Raw genomic sequence first — 15,988 nt, 5'->3', positions numbered from 1 at the left:
TTAACAAGCCAAGAGCTTGGTCTCTGCCAACCTATATCATTTTGCTGTCAATCTCACAGCTACTTTGTGGCCCAGTGCCTGTCCCTTGAGTCACCATGTTCCCTGCGCAATGTCACATGCGTCACTTTCCTGTTGCCTCCCAATGAGGAGCACGGACCACAGATCTGAACTGTCAACACTTCCCACACACAGCTTACATGGGGAGGAGGTGCAGCAGGAACATGTTTGCTGCACCGAGGAAAGCTGTTGAGTTACCATTCCTTATCATGCATTTGACCAAGAGTCTGGCAGTGGCCTTCTCCCATTTGCACTGAGAGCAGGAAGCTGTGACTGATTAACGGGCTGGCTGCTCGGGCTGCAGGAGCCCTGCTTGCTCAGGCATTCAGACCCAGCATGGCAACACAGCTACCATTTCATGCAAAATGCACCTGTGCCTTATTATGCCCAGGCTAAAAAGGCAAAGGACACTGCCTCTGGGTAATGACTTTTTGTTTCTGCCTGGAGAAGGGAAGACAGTGCCTCCAGGTGCAGGCACATCATGATGACACAAAGCTAGGGCAGCAACGCCAGTGATCACAGTAAGCCCAGCTGGTACAGCCACACAGGCCAAGGCTCTTTGCTCTGAATGTGCCGTGAGTCACGAGCAGTAGAGGTGGAACAGCCCAGCTGCTACCAGTCTTCATACGTGCCTGGAGTCACCTTCCCCGAAACACACCCCCTTGTGCAGTGTGGCCACAGGGAATTCACCCCAATTTATGACAATGTTCTGACTCACCCTGCTGATCAGCCTCTCTCTTTGCAGCCACTACAACAGCCATCTTGGCCAGGCAGGCAAGTGCCTGAAGCCTGGCCATGGGTGTTCCTCCTACCTGCCTTCTGTTACCATCACAGCCTGTGACTTGATGCAATATGCCCTCCCAAGCCTTCTGTTTCCATCTTAGTGCAGGACAGCACAACCATTCTGCCACATGGCCCAGGTTTTTCATACAGAACTGAAAGAAAACATTTCCTCCCCAAAAAAGAGCACAGTAAGACACAAGTATGGCTGTTTTTCTTTTCAAAGCCAAACCCAGACTTCAAAGAGGCTATGACCAGAGCCATTGCCAATCTGGTAAGAAACCACAAAAATCATGGCTTCTCTTAAAAAGAAAATAAATTTTATATCACTAGAAAAATTCTGTTCCCACATGGGCTGCACTCTCTGACCTCTCATTCCAGAGGGCTTAGAAGCAACATATCTCCTAAACTGAACTGAAAAAGGTTTCTGTTGAAATCATTTTATCTTTAATAGTTTTTTAGTATTTGAGTGTCATGATACAGCCCATGATGGAAGTGATAACACCAAGCTTTCAAATGCTGCTCCAGAGAACTGCCACAAAGGTTATGAAGCACGGAACACACCAGGACCACCCAGGATGGGTCACAGCCAACATGTGCAAAAGCTCTGCCCAGGCCGATGCTTTTCCTGTTTTGATCTTGCATGTGGTTGAGCGTAGGAGGACAATACCCATTACTGGCCATACAGAAAGTTCAACAACTACTGATTACTTTTGAATACTCTCAGCTGTCCAGCCGTACAAGTTCTTGCTGTCCCACCATGCAAGAAGGTGGCAGGCACTTGAAGCACATGGAACAGCATGACTGGCATGCAGGTTACAGGCAGGAGCATATCCAGCTTTGGAGAAATGCTCAAGAACTGACCACTGGCCCACAGCATGGAAAGGATGGTCTGGACAGACAGCTGAGCAGCACATTACTTGTGCATTTGTGCTCCTGGCTGAACGAGAGCATTTCTATGGAACCTGCACGTATTCACACAAGTCCTCCATGCCTGTTATTCTGGCATTCAGCTTTGTCTTCTGGGGCAGAGAGGCAGCCTGATTTGACACACAGATGCTCTCTCTGAATTAAAGAGCTGGCAGAACTTACTTATCATATTTGCCAGGGCACCACAAGGAAGACAGGCAATGCTTAGCAGGTGTGCAAGTTATTTTTTGGCTTATTAAGTGTTTTTTTCATAACATTTTGTTCTAAATAAATAGCATTATGCTTTAAGGAAAGTGGTGATCATTAGTGCATTCTGCTCCTCGTCTTTGGGAAGGGCACCTGGAATTATTAACAGCAGATCTTCGGATCTGCTTGGCTAATCACAAAAAGATGCAGCAACAGAAACTGCAGACCTAAGTTACCAAACTAAAGGGAGAAGAAAGCAGGGGTTTATTTTGTAACAGATGAGAACCAAGGGCCCAAAACCTAAGTCTTAATAATACTACAAAACCAAACATGTTAGCTCACACAAAAACACATCTATTTTTCAAACTTCAAACAGTTCTCTATATAGGTGCCGGAGGTACTAAAATCTAAAGACAAACATTTTCAGTTGTTTATTGTAGGAATTCTCTCCAGGACTGCAAATTCCCTTCAGACAGGGGGACGGTTCTAACATCAGAACACAAAAATCTGCCCAGTGTGGCCATCTTTAAAGCACAGTCTTTCAGTATTTGTCACTAACAATAAACTCTTTCGTATAAGCCACAACTTCAGGACAATTTAGAGGCTTTTTCACAGCAACCAGACTTTTGGTAATTTGAGAAATAAGCATATCTCCTTTGCTGATACAACAGCATAAAACGTTTTGTCTTCCTCTGTATTAAGCATCACGTTAACCAGCTCGGTTGCTTACAGCAACAATCAAATGTTCAAGAGAGTGAAGTGCAACATAAGAGAGGCATAGTTACACATCAGAAACTGTAAGGGAGAAAGGATCTGGTGAAGGAGCAGCTTCTCATCAAGGTAGCTGCTTATGTCTCTTTCACCACACTAATCCTCAAGACCCACATGGTGAGTGGTTGGTTTATTTCTCTGATGAGACAGGCAACACACACATCCTCCTGTCCTGTGGCAATCAAGAGTCTAAACAGAAGCACTGCTGCTACCCTCCCTTTTTGCCTTGTTAAGGATTTAGATGAGAGTGTAGCAGGTCTCTCTCAGATGAAGACTCTCAGTGGCTGCTGCAGGGGTAAATCCTTCCTTCTGGCTGTGGCAAGGAGGGACGGGGCTGCTGGGGACCAGCTGCTCTCTTTACAGCAGTGCTGGCTGAGAGAGGGACAATTTGGTTCCTCTTGGTGCTGCTCAGTCTCATTCCAGACTTCACCCTTCCTCTCTCACTATGGGCCTCTCTCAGGTCTTTTTAGATCTGTGGTTTATGGACTTTGTTCCCACAGAGAAGCCTCTCGTGCTGTTATTACGCTTGGGAACCTGCTGCTTCTTGTCTTCAGAGTGTTCCAGCTATTTCTCATCCTTTTTTAAAGCTTGGTGACAGATCTTGTTGTAGCTCATTTCTCTGCTGGCAACTAGAATGTGAATTTCAGCCACCGTCGACCCTTCAAAATTCCAGAACATGCTGTAATGTCACTGTGTTTAGGCTTTCTCAGAGACAAGGGTTAAGACGGTGCTTCAGGGTTTGCATTGGTTCTGCAGCTTTTGCTTTGCTGTTAGTACATCAATCAGATATGTCAGGTCACTTGTTTTGTGCCTGTTTGGGGCTTTGTGGTCATTCTCTTGCTAGCTGTGTCTTGGGCTTAGTAGAAAATGAATCTGTAACATCTAGGCCACGGAGAAGCAATGCTTGGTATGAAAAAGCTGTGACGATGTGGCCAAGAACAGCTGCAAGCAAGTCAGGACAAAATGTTATCATTGCCAACTGATGAACTCTTTCTGACACCACAAATCTGAAGAAATTCTGGGGCTTGGCTCCAGCTGACTGAGGCTACTCTCTAGTTATTTCCCGTGATGCTCTTGAAATGGAAACTTTCTGTTCTTCAAACAAGAGCATTGCGTGGAAAGGTACTGTAGGTAATAGATATAATTACATCACACAATCTCTGTTGCATCTAAGTCTACATAAAGTAGTTATTTGTCTGTTGTTGGTTCTTCCTCTGGAAGAATCAGGGGTGCAATTTTACAAACTTGCTGTCCTGCAAGTTAGGACATTCTTTTCAATCTCCAGGCTATGCCACTCACGTCCAATTAATGCGCATGTGGTTTTGTGCCAGTTCAGTTTGAATAACAGTTCCCTTCTCCTTCTCTTTCCCCCAGTCACCAGAATAAACCCCATGATGTAAACCAGTCCTATCTCCATGTTTACAAATGTCCAGACTAAGCAAGTCCAGCATCCTCCTGGAGGCAAGGCTCTTCATCCCCTTGATCAGCCTAATGGCTCTTCCCTGTTCTGTCCATACTTTTGTCTCTCTTTTGAACTGTAAACAGTCTTTCAGTTGTGCCTTCAGCACAGAATTGTGCAACAGCATTGACTCTTGTTGATTTGGCAGGTGTTGTCCTCATGAAGCCTAGAGCCACACTGGAGTGTCTCCAAATAACAGTACCAGTCACGTCCCCTTTACAGTTCCTGTCTGCATCTTGCCTAATAAACTGTTGTACATTACACTAATAAACATTTCGCTGAAGCCTGGAGAAACTGTATCTACTGCACATTCTCTTCTCTGCAAATGTCAGCTATTGAAGACAGCTCTGAAGTCACTCTGCAGTGATGTGTTTTATTAAGCCCATTGCGTATTTCAACTATATTTGCATCCTGAGTTATTCTTTCTGTGAAAGCACATAATAGAATGATTTGTGTGTTGTTGAGGCCAGTCTAACAGGTCCTCAGTTTGCTACCTTGCATTTTATTCTTCATGTCTCAAATACAGGCACTATTTGCTATTTTCCAGTCATGTGGTACCTGTCCCACTTAGATATATTTACATTCCTTGCTAATAAACTCTTCATTTGTGTCTGGTTTTTCATCTCCCTTGACACAAGCACCAGGAGGTTTTAGAACTGTGGTTTTGCTTCAGATGTGGCAATTTTTTTAAAGCTTCATAACAATCACCATCCTTGTATTGGTTTGCATCTAAGCTATCTTTATTCTTGAGTCATGTCACTGCCTGTTATCTCACTTCTTTCTTGATGCTCTTTTTATTTGACTAGAAAGCTTCGTATTGAGTTTTCAACTCTTTGCAATGTGTAAATTACTCCTAACTTCTGCAGCTCTTCCTTCATTGCATAGCAAAGTGCCAAAACAGGTTTCTCTGTTGCATTATCCCTTTTCTATCCTGTATGAGCTCCCTGTTACTTCTTCAACCCTTTTTGAAATCAGCTGGTTACTTACCTAAACACTTTTCCTTCTGTGCTTAGGAAGCAAATTGTAGATTGCTTTCTACCTTCAACTTAAAATTCTGAAGGTCTTCCACATTTCCATCTTTGGATTCTTCAGCCTACCTGCTTGCATCAAACAGTTCCTTCAGGTTTTTCTCAAATCCACATTGTTAAAATTTTAGCTGTAAACCATTTTTCTTCTCTTTATACTGGAAGTGAAACTAAATCACCTCCTGAAGAGAAACTAAGTGACAATGTTAAATCAGCCCAGATAAGGTGCTGACATTGCCAGAGAAGGCTGAGGTTCCCAGCCCAAGACATGGAAGCCCATGCCACCTCTGTCTATGTCTCACCCTGAAGATGCCAACGTGGACATCCACATGACTCCTCAAAACACCCTTCCAGATGACAGCACAGTGTTGGGGCAGCAGAGTAAGGCCCTGGGGAGTGAAGAGCAGAGACTTAGGCTGCACCAAAGGATGAGCCAAGTCAGTTCACAGCTCACAGCCTGGCAAACAGGTGAGCTCCTAGCACTGGGATGCTGTGAGCTCACGCAGAAGGGGTTTCCAGCAGGTCTGTATTCAGCTTTTATATTCAGTATCCAATTGGCTTAGCCCTCAGGCTGTGCTAGTAGGAAGTCTTTGAGCTTTCCTACTCTAAAAGAAGAAAAGACAAAATTCCCTAAGCTCCTGCTGAAACCCTCCACACTGTCTCCTCAGTCTCTGCTCACTGTATCTGCCTTTAACCAAGGTAAAATCCAGTCTGAAATTTGAGTTCTGATCCTTTATGGAGAAACTTTTTATGTGCCAGTGCGGGGGGGGGCCTCAGTATCAGTCAGCAACATGGAATGTGACAGAGGGGTGGGGTGACCAGAGCACCAGAGACCAGCTCGTGCCAGCAGCATCAAAACTGCCCAACCATTTGAAGTGAGAATGGGAAGGGAAGTTGGCAAAAAGCATAGTGCAGCAGATCACTTTGGTGGACAAGACTCAAAAGACAAAAAGATAATGCTGAGTTTTCTTCAGAGAACTTCTCAGTTGACTACCCAGGCCACTAGAGATTGATGTCCTTTGGATCCATGATTACCTTTTTTGCCCCTTAAGTAACTAGTTCAAATACAAATCAAATTTGTCATGGCTCAAGTCAAGTTTGTCATTCGCATCTGTGGGCACTCAGTAGTCATTGGGATATGAATTGGGCACACTGCAAAAACTGCCAGCACAGCTGACAGCACTCAGAACTGCAGCAGCCATAGGGATAAACAGACTGAACCTGCAGTGGGGCAGCAGCAGCCAACGTTCTGTCTTGCAGAAGGACCTCCCCAATTATTAAACCTATTATTAGTGTTGACAGGCAGGCCACCTAAACATGGAGACTGTTTTCACTGCTTTGTTTGATTTCCATGTGAATGGTCCTTTGTATGCACAGTTTCCATGTTGTCCTAGATATGCAGGCTTTTGTTTTTCAGTCTGGTGTCCTTACAGCACTGCACCCTTAGCATTAGTGTTTAGGGTCATTCTCCTTAAACTGCCGGAATGTCCTTTGGCATTTTCTCTCTTTTGTTTGCTTGGGACTTTATTTAACCCAATGAATTAAAATGCTTAACAACAAAATGCATTCCCTTTGAATGTAGCAAACAATGCCAAATACATCCCTGCCTACTCTTCCACACATTATTCCCAATCCCCACGCTTTGACAACGCTATTTCTATAATTCCGCGTTTGAAACAAGGGTGACTGCATATTTATATGAGAGATTTGTAAATGCCACAAGAATTGGATTCACCAAACATGAGTAAGAAAGACCCTTGGTGATGCACATGGATATGGCATCATGAATAGCAGGGGCATAGTACTGATTTACATCACTTTAAAACATCTGTGGCATTGTTTGACCTTCGCCTCCAATTTCAGTAGCTGTAATTTTTACTGAAGTCTTAGGGAAAAGGGGCAGATTTATTTTTTAGATTCTCCCGTCTGCTCACTATCAAGAGAGGAAAGCAGTGCCAAGCTTTTGGAGTAAGATGTGGCAGTACCTGGAAATGGACTGGCAATCCTCCTCTCCCCAGTCAATATTTTCTGAATAGAACAACTTTTGGTAAAAGCCAGTGTGTACCCTCAGCTTACTGAAGCAAGAGCCTGAAACACACAATGAAGCTACTGACAGTTTCAACCCACTGCTACGTGTCATGCCAGGCCTGGTGATGGGGTGACGGAGTGATGGGGTGACGGAGTGATGGCTCTGGGGTGATTCACCACTATCCTGAAAAACAGGCAGCTCTGGCAATGGGTTAGTCACCCAGCACTGAAATGGGAACACTCATCTGGGGAAGCAGAGCACCTACGGCTGGAGAGAAGCTAGCTCCTCTTCTTCCCGGAACCTGGAAAAACTACTTTCAGGATGTAACAAATAAAGCTACAGTAGCCTTTTCTCCTTCCTAAAGGTTTCCAGGTCAAAAGAAATATTCCTACTGCTGCTAAGCGTTTTTTTTTTAATTAACAGAGCATGACCCTTATCTTCCATTCCTTTTTGCTTTTGTCACTTTTAAACTGTTGAAGTCCTATGTTTGTTTGTTTGGGGTTTTTTTTGTTGTTTTGTTGTTTTGTTTGTTTGTTCACTTTTTAATCTTGTTTTGTAATACTCCTGAATCTACAACATGTTCCTTAACAGTTAAATCCATTGCTGCTCCACATCCTCCCTCACACCTATTTGAACATTTCCTGCGGTTTAGTTGGCAGACTGTTCTCCTTGCCTTATGAGCGCCAGCTCCAACACCACTAACAGACACTAAACCCTCTCCTTGGTATCCACCTGCTTTACCTGTGTAGCCACATCTATGGCATCTATCAGACACTTCCTCTGCTCAATCCTTCACCTCTGGTGATCTTCATGCCCTTTGGTTTATTTAACTGAAGTACAATAGAAGTACAGTCAGAAACAAGAAATGGATTAATGAAAGCTTGAAACTGAAAAAATTCCTAACCTCTTGCTGTGTATGTCACAACTTCAGTAACAGCCTTCCCCCAGGCTGTGCTCCTAATGATGGAGCAACATCCCAATGCCTTTACATAAGAAAAATGGCGCTTGACTTCAAAAGGAGCTTCTAACCTCATACCTAATTGATCTGGGTGTAACAGCACTGAAGGGACCAGAGATCTGCCATGTTTAACTGGTGTGGGATCTGAAGCTGGTCCCCTAAGGCTTTGCTTTTGGCATTGGCTCTCCACTGCAAATCTGGCCAAGCTGTGTAGCAGAGTGCTTTGGCCAGCTAAGATGTGCAGCCCAGACAGCTCTGCAACAGAAAGGGGCAATTTTTCTCCCCCATCAGCCACTTTCCAGTACTCTATTCCTTATTTTTTCATCCAGTTTTCCTTAGCTTGTACCAGCAGATGTCTAGTTCTTCATTCGTAAGACATGCATAATCCAGTGCATTTCTCAGATGAAGGAAATTCACATCCTGGGGAAAGCTGAAGAAAGAGGCTACAGTAGATTTCTTTACTGGTATCACTAAGACCAGGACCTAGCAAAGGCTTCTTCAGCTTATTTCTTAGACACTGATTTGTCCGTCACTGTTTGTGCCCTTGCCCGATAAAGATGATGCCATTACAGCCAAATGTTTAAATGCTTTTAACACCTACATACTGGGGTTCTGTTCAGATGGCCTTGATTTTAGCAGGAAAAAAATAAAGAACTAAATATGAAAAATGTAAGCTTGCTGCAATGAGGCACAGAGGACTGGCTTAATTCCCAGATTGAACTGGTTTCATTTGATTGAAAGGCCACATTATTTTAGCATTGACACACCACACAGATAAGGCAGGAGTCTTGTATCTTAGTAGCCAGGATCCGCAAGACTGAAAATGTAAGACAAGAGATTTATTTCTTGTTTTGCCAAGAAGAGCTTTGATACAGACAGCTGCTATGAAGAACACTTCCTAGAGCACTTTCTTGTCTGTGACTAAGGCCTCCGAGTACGGCAGCTGTACAAAGAGGGGATGGATTCACATTCCGCCTGTGGAAAGGGACTGGTGGGGAAGGAGCAAGAGGCTGTGAGCCTGTAATAGGATGGGTGTGTGGTGTGAAGGGCTGGGAGGATGCAGAGCTGACCTTTGAGCCTGAGTAAGACAGAGAAGGTGATTGGGAAAAGCGCAAGTGGAGAGGAAAATTAAGGAGCTCTGTTAAGTTTGACCTTGCGAAGGGTCATCCAAGGCAACAAGTCAGAGAGTCCGTCACACAGGGAAGGAGAGACAGGCATGCAGGACAGAAGTGAGAGCCATGCAGGCTGTTGATATCACTGTGGTGATAGTGCCAAAGTACAGGGAGCACCCACCGTACTCTGTGTGCATTGCAGCTGGAATGCCCAGTCAAGTGAAATGGAGAGGTGGGTGCTGGTTGGATGGGACCCAACAGGAAACTAAAGAAAAGACTGTAAATAGATTGTTTGGAGTGATTAGATGCAGAGGACAAGAACAATAATGAGAAATACTTCTATAAAAATATCTCAATGGTTTTGCTTCTCATTCTTTCCACCCTTCTTTCTTCTGCTACCAAAATGAACAACTTTGTAATCTGAGCCCACCTCTTTAGATGGCTCTTTAGCGGACACAACCTGCTTAAAGCTGATTTACAGACGAGTTTCCATCTCATACACAGACAGCTCTTGGACCCATGTACATAAAACATGTTACGTACTACAAGCTCGCACTCCAGCCTGGGTTTAGTACCAGGGAAAATTCACTCAGCTGGCTGGATGCAGCACCATTTCCTTGCATTTGTGTGGATTTTTATTGCTCTGTTTTGCCTGTATGCCTCACGCCCCAGCCCTGTTGACGTCAGGAGCTGCCGCTTCACCCAGTTTAATATTAACTGCTTGGTTTTCAAGCGCAGCAGTTCACGTTCTCGGATGAAGCCTAACCCGGCAGCGTGGGGCCCCCGAGGCGGGGCTGCCCGCGCATCCCACTCGCTTCGGGCACGGTGCGGTCTGCTCCGTCCACTCCAGCACCGCGGCGCTGGCCGGGCCGGGGACGAGCAGCCGCTGCCCCCCGTGCACAGGGATCTGACAGCGGCTGGTCCCCTGGGGTCACCGGGCGGGAATCCCGCGGAGTTCCCCCGGCAGCTTTCCCCGAGCGCTGGCAGGACCGGCCGACCCCTCGGCTGCCACCGCGGGCCCTGCCGCCCTGTCCCCGACCAGGGGCCGGGGTCTCCTCACGCCGCGAGCGCCCGCCTGACGCAACCCACGCCCGCTCTGCCCCACGCGCGGCGAAACATCCCGTCCGCGTTGCATCACCCGGCGCGAGCCGCGCCCCCCGCGCCGGGCGGGGGCGGGGCCGGCGGGCCGGCGCCCTTTAAAGCGGCCCGCGATCCCCCGGCCCGGCACCGAGCGCGCCATGAAGCGAGACCCGCTGCCCCTGGAGGAACGGCCCGAGCCGCCCGCGCCGCTTCTCTCCGCCATGGTCCCGGGGGAGCCGGGCGGCGCGGAGCTGGCGCAGCCGGTGTGGATCTTCGGGTACGGCTCGCTGGTGTGGAGGCCGGGCTTCGAGTTCACGTCGCGCAAGGTGGGCTTCATCCGCGGGTACAGCCGGCGCTTCTGGCAGGGAGACACGTTCCACCGCGGCAGCGAGAGGATGGTGAGCGCGGGGGCGGCCGCTGGGGGGGCGCGGGCTGGCGCGGGCTCGGCCTCTAACGGGTGTCCCCTTGTCTCCCGCACAGCCCGGCCGGGTGGTGACGCTGCTGGAGGATCGCGGGGTGAGTACCGGGACCGGGGCGGGGGCGGCCGCATCAGCAGCTGCACCCGGGTCTGAGCAGCCGAGTGCTCCGCTGCCCGCCGGGGTCGCGGGGGCGCGCGTTGCCCCCCTCTGCCCTGGCACCAGCTGTGCAGAGACCCCAAAGCGGGGCAGGTGGGCTTTGAAATACCACTGGACTCGTCCCCTGCAGCTACAGCATCTGGTAACCACCTTGCTCTTTCATTTTTAGGCATGCACGTGGGGTGTAGCCTATGAAGTCCGTGGGGAGCAGATTGCTGCCTCGCTCGAGTATCTCAACATGCGAGAAGCTGTCCTGGGAGGCTACGACACCAAATTGGTGAAGTTCCACCCTCAGGAGAAAGATGTAGAGGAACCCATCCTGGCTCTTGTTTACATTGCAACACCGCAGAACCCTTCTTACCTTGGCCCAGCGTCTGAAGAAGACATTGCAGCTCAAATCATTGTCTCAAGTGGTTGTGCTGGTCACAACATTGAGTACTTGCTGAGACTGGCAGACTTTATGCGTTACTTTTGTCCTCAAGCAGAGGATAAACATCTCTTCTCCATTGAAGAGGCTCTTATTTCCATCCTTCCATGCCTATACTGCACAGAGGAGTCTCCAGAAGAAACTGCAAGTGTCCCTCAGAAGTCTAAGGGTTGAAGCAGAAAGTTGTTTTTGCAGGGTCCCAGTAGAAGGGACATAAGGGAGAAAGCAAGGGGGACAGTCAACCCTGATAAAATATACTGGACTGAGCGAATAAAGGGAGAATTAGCAAGTAGTAGGGGAGGGAGGAAGTGGAGTAAAATGCACTTGCTGTAGGACTTGATTAGTACCTGTTACGCTACTTACCTGTAGTACCACGATAGCCGTCACCGCTTTCCAGGTGGGGAGCGGGGATCTTCACTGGAACTTTGCTCTGTAAGACTTGCTTCCAGGGGTCAAACTTGAAGCACTAATTTTCTTTAGAGAAGAATGAGGCTCATCTATTCTGTGCACTTTTTTTTTTTTTAAATAATTTGAAAGCTAGTTGAGCAGGACTTGACTGGGTTTAAGCAGTATGTATGTAATTCTACCTCAGACTGGCAAAAAGTTGTGTGGTGCTGGAGACTTGGGCAGGGTCTGCCAAATAAGACCTTTTTTCCCCTGCCATGTCTCACCTCCAGTACAATGACTGAAAGGAGTATAAAATCGTAGAACCTGACACTAAATTTCAGGACTTCTGTGCAATATGAAGTGAACCAGTTTCTGTGGGCTCTTTAGATCCTACTTCCTTATGTTGTGAAGGATCATAGTAATGCACTTATTTTCTAAAATGTTGTATTTATTATGTGTTGTATTTACCTTTAGGAGGGGTAGCTGAACTGCTCACATGCCACAGTGGTATGTAGCCCATATTCAACCTTGCATTTGTGCCTTCTAGTTTTAAATTAGTTTTCTGAGGAGTTAAGCCTGCTTTAATGATGGAAGCTTTTCTCCGAGCTTCCCTGACCTTGTGCTGCTACAGACTCGGCTGACTCCATAAGAAATGGCCCTGCCTGTGTGGGCAGCCTGTGCTGTCTGCAGGGAGGCTGTCTGGATGCAGCAGCACTTTAACTAGCCCTGTGCTGGACAAATGTCTGGTGCTTCAGGATGATGTGGGTTTCTGCAGAAGCGTTGGAGGGTTCTAGTTCCACACCTGGGAGTCTGTCACGCTTTTATTTGGCTGCAAAGAACCATGACTGAGCATATTTGCAAGCCTTTGAGCTACTGCAAAGCCTGCCTTGATTGTACTAAGCAGAGCCACTGCTGCAAGCTCAGACTCTTCAGCTTCACATATTAACAGCATGAAAACCCATAGTATTTAGTAAGAAAACTGCTGCTACTGCAACCGCAGCAAAATAGCTCTTGAGAGCTGACCCTTGGGACATTTGACTCCTCCCAAATATCATGTCTTTTTTACTATTAAAAACAAAAAAAGGATAGGGACTGTTTCTATTACTGTGGCTTGTATGTATATGAAGTGGTACTGCGCTGTGCCCAGTAATAAACTGACAAAGTTAGTCTTCTGTACTTTGGTGTTGGTCTTTTTTGTTACTTAGTTCAAACTGATTCTTTTTTAATTTTATTTTTTAAAAGCAAAAACAAAGGAAAACCTTACCAGATAATGCTGTTCTAGTTTTTGTGTGTTTTTGTGGCCAAAAAGAGGAAAAAAAAAAAAGCAACCTCACTGCTGAGCTACTGGAAGAAACTCATTGACTCTCTCCCTTTGAGACTTGTCTCTTCCCAGCTTCCTGCTCTTGTTGATTCTGGAGCGCTGGTGCTGGCAGCAGACACAAGCCGGCCATCCTGACTGTACAGGGCAGGCACAGAAGTGTAATTCTCCCTTGGCAGGTGGAAGGATTCTTGTTCTGAGTGTAACTTGGCACTGCTGGTTCCAAGAAGTAATAGTGAAAGGACAGGAAGGTGCCACCCCAGCCAGACCTGCTGACTGCAGCGTGGGGGATGGTGATTTCTCTTCTGCCTGGTGCACTGGGCACTGCGCTGCTGCCCTTCTGAGTCCTCTGGTTACCAGCTGCCTCCGCACTGGCAGATCACTGTACCTATCTGTATTACCTGCCTCAGGACCTGAGTGATGAAGTGAAAACTAACTGAAACAACTGAATTTACCACTAATTAATGGTGGGTCCATGTTTCAAGGATAATAGACTAGAGAAAACCACAGTTTCCCTGTTCTGTGATGGCTCTTGCTGCAAATGAGCAGCTGCATCTCCCCATGGGGAGATTCCCTCGGCTGGAAAATCAAAGGGTTAAAGAATCAACTTACCTGTAGGGGAATATGCCCTTACTAATGTGGCTGGGGTCAGGTACCAAAATATCGCCAGATAACACCTTCATGCCTTTCAAATATACAAAGGTACAAAGATGCCACTGACAGGAATTAACAGCAGATGCCCCCTCACATGGACGGCCCCTCGCTTTGCCCATCCTGGTTACTCTGGGCTGGCCCCATGATCTTTCAGAACTGCAGTGAGTACTTGTGAAAAACCCATCAGCACTAGGGATGTTCCTGCAGCTGCTCTTTCTTCTTCCCTTGATAAACTAGGTATTTTAAGCACAGATAGACTTCACTAAACCATCATTTTCTTCCCAATGGGTTCTTTGCAGTGGACTTCTAAAGCCTATGCTTGTACTGCTACTCAAAGACAGGACCACGGTGGCTTGTCTCTGAGGAACCAAATGTGAGGAACATGCTGCTTGGAGGCAGCCATACAGCCATGGCACTTGGGAGTGATGGGCCAATGGTGGCACACAAGGACAGTGTGCTACCCCACAAATATTTCACTACAGGCTTCCCCTCGCTGTGTAACAACTCGCCAGCCCAGGGGAAGCAGCTGGCTGTGGACACAGCTCCAGCTTCTGGCAGCTCCACCACCAACCTGATGGCTGACCTGGGAAAGAGCACTCACCTCATCAGGGGGTGAGACAACCGCCCTCATTTGAAAAGTGCTGCCAGACATTTCTGAAGATGCTTCCCTATCTAGTGGCTTCCTCTTGCACACGCAGTTTTCTCTGATTTCCCTGTGACAAGCTCGTGCCTATCAGGTCACCTCACATTAGAAACCACTTGCAACAGAAACGTTTACAATCACTATCAATCACAAACTTTGCAAGTCTAAAATCAGCCCAATTAGTGTGATCTCAATCCCTTCTTCAGCCTTTTCCATTTTCATTCCCAGCAGTTCCCACACAGCCCCCAGAACAAGGGCCTGAGTCATCATTCCCTTGAGTATATTAGGACAGGACCAACCCAGCTGCTTTGCAGTGGCACAAACAGCTAAATAAAGATGACAACAGTTAATCCAGCTCTGGTCTTCATATGTAGAAAGTGCTCCTGAGGGTATATAGTCCTTAATAGAGGAGGAAAAAGGATAAAAAAACTCAGAAATTGTAAAAATATTCAAGACAAAACCAGAAGAAAAAATCTCTGGTTCTTAGGTGCTACAGTATGATCTCAGTTTCAAGGTGCAGTGTTGAGAACGGAGGAAACTTCACAGCAGTAAATCTCTACCAAGGTGATTCCAGCTTTAGTAAAACGTAGTTTAAACACAGCATCACCAGAGTGTGAACTTACCCGTGCTTGGTCTACTTTTCTAGATGAGATGCCAGGTCAGAAAATTAGTGATCCCAAACTCCTATTTATGGTTGATGGCAACACAGGCACGCAGCTCAGTGAGGGCACGAGGTGGTAGAAGAGGATAGTGGCCTAGGAGAAAGGTAGGGAACAGACTGGCATTTCTCAGCTGGGCGCAAAAGCAGCTAATGGCTTAGCTGAGTCTACTTGAGGGTACATCTGAGCATGCAGCACAGATTTTGAAGGCAATGGTGGAGCCAGCGTGGGATCTTGGTCCCAGAAGGAGCTGAAGGGCAGAGGCACAGCTCTGCATGTGGACCCACAATCTCTTGAGGGTCCCTAGGGGCTCTGCCATGTGTGGCAGGGAGAGGCTTGCAGGTGGTGTGCAAGTCACAGGGAATCAATGCCACACACTGGATTTAGCAGCTGTTACGGGAGCTGCAGCTGGTTGTATGTAGGACACGTGTTGTTCCATATGTGTCTGCTTGCCGCTCAAGAGACAGGCTGAAATGTGGATTTAATTACCTATAGATGTTTCACAGGCAAAGGAAAAGCAAAAGGTAAAAAAAACCCAAAGAATGTTTCTCTCTGCTCCTGGACAGCATCCACAGCCCCAGACGGGCTGACAAGCAGGTGCAACAAGCAAGCAGCCGGTGAGCCTCTGTTCCCAAGTCTGCAAAGGCTATGCTGACAAGCGCTCCTGTTTGCAGCAGAGGCTGGGCAGCACTGGTGCTCACCACATACAGAACACGTGTGTCCAGAAACGGCCTCTGGCTTGGTTACAGCCTGTTCTTCTGCTCCTGCTACCAGGAAAAGATGGGATAGTGAAGCAGGGGAAAGAAAAGAGGTCTACCGGCTGTAAGGCTGTGCCAGGTCAAGTGAAACTGACTTTGCATAAAATACCCAGCACAAAACATTCAGATGTGGTCACCTGTGCACTTCTCCATATAACATGTTACAGATAGTTCAGTGAC

The 15,988-nt window shown here is 47.1% G+C and overlaps 1 protein-coding gene across 1 annotated transcript; it reads left to right on the top strand.

The window, feature by feature from the left end:
- Positions 1-10,522: 10,522 nt before the first annotated feature.
- CHAC1 (ChaC glutathione specific gamma-glutamylcyclotransferase 1) lies at positions 10,523-12,952 on the top strand. Its single transcript, XM_082057928.1, has 3 exons — positions 10,523-10,785; positions 10,868-10,903; positions 11,132-12,952. The coding sequence occupies exons 1-3, from the start codon at positions 10,546-10,548 to the stop codon at positions 11,561-11,563; spliced, it is 708 nt and encodes a 235-aa protein (XP_081914054.1). The 5' UTR covers positions 10,523-10,545; the 3' UTR covers positions 11,564-12,952.
- The last annotated feature ends 3,036 nt before the right edge of the window (positions 12,953-15,988 follow it).

Source organism: Streptopelia decaocto (genome assembly GCF_964273445.1).
Source record: "Streptopelia decaocto genome assembly, chromosome: 7".
NCBI classification, from domain to species: domain Eukaryota; kingdom Metazoa; phylum Chordata; class Aves; order Columbiformes; family Columbidae; genus Streptopelia; species Streptopelia decaocto.
This window is presented reverse-complemented; position numbering and strand designations above follow the sequence as displayed.

What these genes read in the sequence shown, in the direction of transcription:
- CHAC1 (XM_082057928.1), top strand. Translation starts at nt 10,546, where the DNA reads ATGAAGCGAGACCCGCTGCCCCTGGAGGAACGGCCCGAGCCGCCCGCG. An exon ending in ACCGCGGCAGCGAGAGGATG is followed by an intron (nt 10,786 to 10,867) that starts GTGAGCGCGGGG and finishes TCTCCCGCACAG; the next exon opens with CCCGGCCGGGTGGTGACGCT. An exon ending in CGCTGCTGGAGGATCGCGGG is followed by an intron (nt 10,904 to 11,131) that starts GTGAGTACCGGG and finishes TTTCATTTTTAG; the next exon opens with GCATGCACGTGGGGTGTAGC.